Consider the following 7,331-nt stretch of genomic DNA (forward strand, 5'->3'; position numbering starts at 1 on the left):
GTATTTTTTGCAGCTGTATGCGTCAACGTGAGCAAGGAGTTTGGAATACAGTCGCTAGAGCGACGCCTCTGAAAGAAAGAAATTTAGCTAGCAGTAAGTCATGTAAGATGTGCAACTCCTAGAAGCTGAACGCTCCATTTAACTGATTGTGTTGTGTATGTCTAGAACGAATATTAGGACAAAAATAAAGAGCGTGTTTCCATAAAGTTTAATTTAAATTCAAAACGTATTCATAAATGTTTCCTTACTCGTACGTAACTTCAATGCACCCCAAATTCCAAGCTCCTCGAGTTCCGTTTACGTTTATTCTATTAAATTCGACTGCGATTAATCTGGTAATGAAAATGTTTAATTGCTCTGTGTTTATATTTAAGTCGATTACTTAAATATAATATATAAATAAAATCTCATAATACATAATAGGTAATTCGCATACTCTTTCTCTGAGTCTCTGTTAAACTTGGTCAGCGCCACCAAATAAGAAATTTTAAAGTCAGACCATTCAGTGTCTTAGACGTAAGTTCATGTTGACGGAAGTAGACCTGGAGATTTTGCGCTGTCCCGCAGCTCGGCTGGAAACATTGACCATGCTGTAAAATTTAGTAGACAATACCTAATTCTCTAAGCGCTGGATTTACTGTTTTAGCATGCATGTGTCGCTCAGGTTTATAGACTGCCTCGTAATTTAGCGATGTACCGTCTTTAAACAGGAATATTTGGCAACAGTAAGCTTGGATGTTTAACTAGCTTGCCGGCTAAATTAGCTAGTTAGCGTTAAAGCTGTCATTCATTGTTGTGCAGTTAGGTTATAACTTGGACAGAAAAGAAAAAAAACATGACAGAAGTGTCGTGGAATCAAACAAAAACCGTTTTATCTAACCTTATGCTTCTTTGTTAACATGCCAGCTAAGATGTCTTCAGAATTAACTGCTTTACTTTCTTATTTTGCTAGCATAACTAAACTTGCTAAATCAATAGACTGATTAATTTTGACAGACAGGGGAGTGAGGAGGCTTTCTATGCCCCGCAGCACGAATAGCGTCAGGTTGACTCGGCAGAGCGAGAGATAAGCGACTAGAACCACAAGCAGTCTGGAAACGGACAAAGTTTTCAGTTGGCTAGCTAAGGAACAACTGTTCCTGTTCATATGTTATCTAGGAACCTTTGAGGCTATTAGTTGACTTCCTACAAGATTGGAGTGAGCGAGCGAGCTCAAACGGGCCAGGTCGTGCAGCTGTATTACATTAAATAGTAGATACATTGTAGTTAAATTAGGAAAATAAATAAAGAATTAAATCATGTCTCCTATACCTACTCTGCCGATCATCATCAACTGTTGCATGTCTGCTCTTGGGTGTATTGCAACGGCCAAACTCATTCCAGCCTTCAAACAACATTTCATATCTGCCAGATTATATGGCCTGGACATGAACAAAACCACAAAAAAGGAAGTGTGAGTCTTATTCTTTTGACTTCATATTACTCTGCTATCTATCTTAAACTTTGCTACGATCATATTACGTGTGTTAACATAAATGTGGCTAAAGATCCTAATTCGATATTTTCGACCATATCAGGCCCGAATCGCAAGGTGTGATCAGTGGCACGGTCTTCCTCATCATCCTCTTCCTCTTCATCCCCGTGCCTTTCCTCAGCTGCTTTGTTGGAGAGCAATGTCAGCGCTTCCCTCACAATGAGGTAAGAGGACAAGCAAGTGGCCATGCCTTTGTAACATAAACTCAAAAAATCCCAAATTTATCACCAGCCCTAAACCAGTGCGTGCTTAATTCCGAACAATGTGGTTTTCCCACGGATGTTTACTTACCCCTTACACCTTTATTGCCTTTTACACTACAGATTCTTTCACAGTACACAAAGCTTTGCATGTTCTGCAGCACGGTCTCAACTGTGTTCTGCGATTCAGTTCGTGCAGCTGATAGGTGCGCTGCTGGCCATCTGCTGCATGATCTTCCTGGGCTTCGCCGATGACGTGCTCAACCTGCGCTGGAGACACAAGCTGTTGCTGCCTACCATGGCCTCACTGCCCCTCCTCATGGTGTACTTCACCAACTTCGGCAACACCGTCATAGTGGTGCCCAAGCCCTTCCGGGCCCTGCTCGGGATGCATCTGGACCTGGGTAAATTGATCCAGGCCACCAACAATGGCTTAAACATTTGAGCTATGAATGATAGAGCCTAAAGACCATTAGCTTGGATTGTGTACGGGGGACCTTTTGATATTCTGGAAGAGTTGCAAGCTTTGATCACCATGTCTTTTTTTTTTTTTTTTTTGCATCGCTTCATTAAAGTATTTGCATTTGTTGTGTCCTTCCAGGTATTCTTTATTATGTATACATGGGAATGCTGGCTGTGTTCTGCACGAATGCCATCAACATCCTAGCTGGCATCAATGGCATCGAGTCTGGGCAGGCCCTCTTCATCTCTGCCTCCATCATCATCTTCAACATACTGGAGCTCAATGGTGAGTAGAGGTTCTTTTTTAAGATCATAAATCACTTTGTATCCTTAAGACCCAAATCCCTCTTGGGAGGCTTTTGGGCTTCCAGAATATATTATAAAATTAGTACAGACCCAGGGGGAAACAAATTATTTGATGGTGTGAAATTCTCCGAAGTGTTCCCCAATGTCATATTATCTTTAGATTTAGCTTTTAATGTGAAAGCCCTACTGCAATAGGAAAAGCATGCTCTCTTTACTGTTATTTGTTCCTCAATCAAAAAACCTCAAGAGGTTGTATGTGTATGTGCTTCTCCTCAGTCACGTCATCATGGAATTTAATAAAACTTTGCCCTTTGCACAAGTTGAACTAACATGCACTTTTCCATTGCAGGAGACTATGGGGATGACCACGTTTTCTCTTTGTACTTCATGATCCCATTCTTTTTCACAACCTTGGCCCTCTTCTACCACAACTGGTTTGTTCCATGCCTTTTCTTGTCACATGTAAGCTCATGAGGATGTTTTTCTTTAAACCTCACTGAAGTCTTAAAAAAAACAAAAAAACATTAAGCCTCAACTTCATGCATGTCTGTTTGTTCTAGAATGGCTAGACAGGATGGAAAAGTTATGATACCATGTCCTCGTCTAAACTTTTAGGGAGCATCACAAAAGTTGGGTCTTGGGTCAGCAGCAAGGCGCCTCCTAATGACAGCTGTAATGCTGTTTTGCCTGTTCCTCAGGTACCCGTCCTCTGTGTTTGTGGGGGACACATTCTGTTACTTTGCTGGGATGACGTTTGCCGTGGTCGGCATCCTTGGCCACTTCAGCAAGACCATGCTGCTCTTCTTCATCCCCCAGGTGGTGAACTTCATCTACTCCCTCCCCCAGCTCTTCCATGTGGTCCCTTGCCCCAGGCACCGCCTGCCCAGGTAAGGTGCTTCTTTTTCTTTTTTAACATTCATGATGGCCTGTTTGCTTTTTGGCCATTGTCACTGCAAAGCTGATCGAGGGAACGGCTGTCTGCTGCCTGTTCAGACGGAATACGTGGTTCGAGTCGTTTAATTTCATTCAGTCTGACTGTGTTGAAGTTATGCGCCACCAGTGTGACAAATCTGTGTGAATCTGATGGGTGCAGATTGCAGCCAGACACTGGAAAGCTTGGGATGAGCTATTCCAAGTTTAAACAGAAAGACCTTGGCAAGTTAGGACAGCTCGTGCTGAAGGTACAGTACAAGAGGACATGAATTTACTTGATTTTTTTCCTTTTTTCCTACAAGAAAATGTGTGAAATAGCTGACTTGGTTTTAAAACAATTGCCTTTTACCTTGACATTCAGTGTGTTCTAGAGTACAACCAAATTGAAATAAGATGCAGTTATTTTATTTTCCTGCAGGTGGCGGAAACTTTATGGCTGCTGGATGTGCGCAGGGGCCAGGAGGGAGATGATGAGTTTATTGAGTGCAGCAACATGACCCTAATTAACCTAGTGCTAAAGATACTGGGGCCCACACACGAGAGAAACCTCACAGCCGTTATGCTATTAATACAGGTGAAGGCACATGCTCGAGCCATTGTATGTTCAACTTCTCGCTTTTGCTGTGGTGTTCTGGTTGAATTGAAGTGTTACGTTTTTGGTTGGGTAACATGCCTCTCTCCCACAGGTGTTGGGCAGCGTGATCGCCTTTGGAATCCGGTACCATTTGGTTCGACTGTTCTATGATGTGTAGTCCCTCTGTAAAATGGATATGTATGAGCAACAGATTCCCTCAGAAATTTCCCATCCTGAAACAATGTTAATCTAGTTCTAACAGTTGGGATGGTTGCAAATCTGCCTCTTCTTTACCATTTGCATAGGGATCTGTTTCCAAAAGTGTACAATTCAACTACTGTGTTTACGCTTGGATGATGTGAAGGTGCACGTTAAAAACCTTTTGGCATCACGGTGTCATTAGAGATTCACCGTTTTCTTGGACATAATAGGCACCATGCAAATTAAAACTGATTGTAATTGTGATACAATAGAATAATGGCTACCAAAGCTGCTTAGTTTAAAGATTACTAGCTGTGGTAGAAAGAATATTGAAAGAATACATTCAATTGAAACCACTGCTGTTTCAGAGAGAAAACGCCTGCTAAGAGTAAGAGTATTTGAATGAAAGAGGAAAAACATAGGAAAATTAAATAGTAACAACATAGTAAAGACACTGAAGTAAAATTACATTGGCTTTACTGTCTTACTGAAGTAATTTCTTTTACATCCTTATTCCCCTTCATTATGTTACAGAATATCTAAAGTATAACAGGCATTACAAGTTGGATATTTCATTCATATTGTACCTAAATAAAAGTACAAGATCTAATTTTTAAAAACTACTGTTACTTCCCATTGCTAAATTCAGGTATGACAAAGTCATATATAAAATTAGATTTCTTTATTCAATGTAACACTGAATCTGTCTTTCATGGACATGCATCAGTTTGACACTGCACAAAATATGTGTCAAATTATTGTTTATATATGCTCTCCTAACAGAGAGCTAAGTTAGAAATAAAATGTTTTTAAAATAAAGTTAGTGTTGTCATCCTTTTATTTCACTGCTGTATAGTTCTTGCATATTGCATGCTTAAATGTGCCATAAATATATTATGAAGGTGTACTTACTTTGCTTCATTGTAGTAAAATTAATAGATAACTCCTTTGGGAGAAAGTGGCATGTTTTGTTTTTTTTTGTTAAATCTAAAATGCACAATCTGGGCTTTGAGATGCTGGTTAGATTAAAGATGCTCTATTTATTGTTGTTTATCTCCATAAAATTTGTAAATAAATAAGTAAACCATTACTTATGTAGCACCTTTCCAAGCAAAGCTAAAAGGTGTAATTGCTTTGTTATCAAGTTGCTTTATAATGAACATAATATAATAATGAATAAAATACATAAAAACACAGACCATACAGCCATACATGGACCATACACAGACACAGTGACATGAACAAAAGTGCCTTTGTCCCAGCCTCAATGGCTTTACACCAATAGGTTTTTAGTTGTTGTTTTTTTTTTAACTGATCCTAAGACACACCGAGTCTAATATCCAGAGGCAGACTCTTCCTCAGCATGGAGATGGGAAATGTAGCTAGCCTATGAAGAACTGCTGGGCAGCTGGTGTGCTATAATAGGAAACGGAACACTTGGGAGGACATGCATAGCCGGAGGAAATATATTTTGAACGGACTAAGCAAGGACACTCCGATTGGCTCGGATTTCAGGGGGCGGGATGTGAGTGATTCGTTTGTTTTTTGTGTGGGAAAGAGTAAGGAAATGTCAAAAGTAGTCGCGTCAGGTGGGTTACTTTTGTAGGATTTAAAACATTTAAATGCATAACACTGAAAATGATCACAGTGGATAGTAATCTCATTAAATGAATACCTTAAACGCCAAAAAGTTGCCACCAGCCAATACACTTAAGACAACTTCTTGATTATTATGCTAACTAGCTAGGTAGCTAGCACATAGCTATCTTACTAGCCATTTCTGTAGGACAAGGGACCGCTTTCAATCACTGGAAAAATCAGTGTTACCTATTAAAAAGAATTTGATTAAATATAAACAACTTTCTAACTAATAAAAATATTTTTCTATGAGACTATTCTTAATATTTAGGTAGCTATGTGCCATAAACATTACAGATAGTCGTGAGGTATGCTAGGTTAGCTTAGCTAACCTAGCTACGTTGGCTCGTTACCTTGTGTGTTTGGGAGGTTTGTACAAGATTAACAGTTCAGATAGACTTGCGTGATGGCCCCTTCGGGCAAGCGCGCTCCACGCAGAGAGGAATTCGCAGTGGAGCTGGCTTGCGAGTGGGGCTCGTGTCAGGAGACGTTCGACGGGATGCAGGAGTTCTGTCAACACGTGGAAAAGCATTACAAGGCGACCCCCGTGGAAAGTGACAACCCGGATATACCAGGTGCATAGACTTTAATGCAGAATCAAACTTTGAGTCGGCGTTGTCATCGCTGCTGGCTTCTTATTGCCACCCGTCTGCGGCTCTTTGTAGATGACGTGCATAGCTGCCTGTGGCGGGACTGTGGGTTCTGCTCGGTGGAGTGGGATGGGGAGCTACTGAGACACGTGTTCTTCCACTGCTACCATACCAAGCTAAAGCAGTGGGGGTTGGTCATACTTAAAGGCCATCCAGACATGGGTGCCTGCTCTGTGGGTCTCCAGAACCGCAACATTGTGCCGGAGGTCCAGGATGGCTTCCTCTGCCTGTGGGAGCACTGTGACGTAAGGCGGGGCCCTTCTTAAGGGGAGATTCAGATATATGTACATAGTGCAGGGGTGCGTCAGATTAGGTGTGTTACGTTAAAAGGGTCAGATTGTGTGTTAGATTATTTTTGGACTATGTTGTGCAGGGCAGTGCTTCTCCATAATTGGATAGTTATTATTGTATGGTGCCCTGATGTAGTGCCTTTTGTGGTGTAATTGCTTTGATGTCAGTAAAGGCTAACTATTTGTGCTCTTTGTGTATAAAAGGAGAAACGGTGATGGAAGTGCTCATACTGTAAAATGGAGAGGGTGTTGTTTGTTTTTCACAGACGAACATGGATAACCCGGAGTGGTTCTACAGGCATGTGGAGATGCATGCACACTGCCTTGAGGCCAATGCAGAGAATATACTGTTCTGTGCTTGGAAAGGTACATCATCAGAATGTTTACTTTAAGATCATCATCATAAGATCATTACGCTCCCGTGCGTGTCCTCTCTCAACGCGAGTTTCTGGACGGGCACCTGAGCTGCCTGGGTGTCGTTGCCAGTGGTAACGTGCATGTCTCTTTGACCCTCCAGACTGCGAGGCTTCATTCAAGGGCCGC

The 7,331-nt window shown here is 41.3% G+C and overlaps 2 protein-coding genes across 2 annotated transcripts in view; both read left to right on the forward strand.

Annotated features, from left to right (window-relative positions):
• The first annotated feature begins 551 nt into the window (after positions 1-551).
• On the forward strand, positions 552-5,029 carry dpagt1 (dolichyl-phosphate (UDP-N-acetylglucosamine) N-acetylglucosaminephosphotransferase 1 (GlcNAc-1-P transferase)). Its single transcript, XM_026998398.2, has 9 exons — positions 552-1,453; positions 1,578-1,698; positions 1,925-2,138; positions 2,336-2,482; positions 2,852-2,936; positions 3,201-3,389; positions 3,596-3,683; positions 3,854-4,009; positions 4,122-5,029. The coding sequence occupies exons 1-9, from the start codon at positions 1,299-1,301 to the stop codon at positions 4,185-4,187; spliced, it is 1,221 nt and encodes a 406-aa protein (XP_026854199.2). The 5' UTR covers positions 552-1,298; the 3' UTR covers positions 4,188-5,029.
• Positions 5,030-5,756: 727 nt separating this feature from the next.
• Positions 5,757-7,331, forward strand: part of hinfp (histone H4 transcription factor) — a 3,875-nt gene continuing 2,300 nt past the window's right edge. The window contains exons 1-4 of the mRNA XM_026998547.2: positions 5,757-6,423; positions 6,514-6,743; positions 7,055-7,154; positions 7,306-7,331. The exon at positions 7,306-7,331 is cut by the window's right edge and continues 127 nt beyond it. Of these exons, the coding sequence (XP_026854348.2) occupies positions 6,255-6,423; positions 6,514-6,743; positions 7,055-7,154; positions 7,306-7,331 (525 nt within the window). The 5' untranslated portion in view covers positions 5,757-6,254. The remainder of the gene's footprint in view (positions 6,424-6,513; positions 6,744-7,054; positions 7,155-7,305) is intronic.

The sequence above is a fragment of the Electrophorus electricus genome, chromosome 6 (genome assembly GCF_013358815.1).
Source record: "Electrophorus electricus isolate fEleEle1 chromosome 6, fEleEle1.pri, whole genome shotgun sequence".
Taxonomy (NCBI): Eukaryota; Metazoa; Chordata; class Actinopteri; order Gymnotiformes; family Gymnotidae; genus Electrophorus; species Electrophorus electricus.